The sequence below is a fragment of the Morus notabilis genome, unplaced genomic scaffold (assembly GCF_000414095.1).
Source record: "Morus notabilis unplaced genomic scaffold, ASM41409v2 Scaffold2459, whole genome shotgun sequence".
Lineage (NCBI taxonomy): Eukaryota > Viridiplantae > Streptophyta > Magnoliopsida > Rosales > Moraceae > Morus > Morus notabilis.
In genome coordinates, this window is record NW_010359790.1 from 18,011 (window position 1) to 18,389 (window position 379).

The 379-nt window shown below is 51.5% G+C and overlaps 1 protein-coding gene across 1 annotated transcript in view; it reads left to right on the plus strand.

The window, feature by feature from the left end:
* The first annotated feature begins 33 nt into the window (after nucleotides 1–33).
* The window catches only part of LOC21385159 (probable RNA-dependent RNA polymerase 1), a 6,427-nt gene continuing 6,081 nt past the window's right edge, over nucleotides 34–379 (plus strand). The window contains 1 exon segment of the mRNA XM_024163599.1: nucleotides 34–336. Coding sequence (XP_024019367.1) covers nucleotides 34–336 — 303 coding nt within the window.

The following is a 379-nucleotide window of genomic DNA, read 5'->3' on the forward strand; positions in this document are numbered from 1 at the left end:
ACAATTCCTCCTAATATGACCCACCTGCCCACAATGGTGACACCTGGGCCCGTATGGAGCATTTCTATCACTTCCGGACGAACTACTGCCACCGCTTGTCATTTCCCCAGCCGTTTGTCCCTGGTTGCGGTTTCTCCTACCACTCCGTTGTGGTCCACCCGAAACGGAAGGTCTACTAGAGACAGAGACTTATCCCGTTACTTCTTTGCTTTGGTGATAGGTCAAGTTATCCTGTTCCACCCGTGTAGCAGCAGCTACCAAATCCTGGAAGTTTCGAAGTCTCAGAGCCACCAAGGATCTCCTCACAGAGTTCTTGAGGCCCTTCTCAAACTTAAGGCACCTCATGTGTTCAGACTCCACTAGTGATGGCGCAAACGGG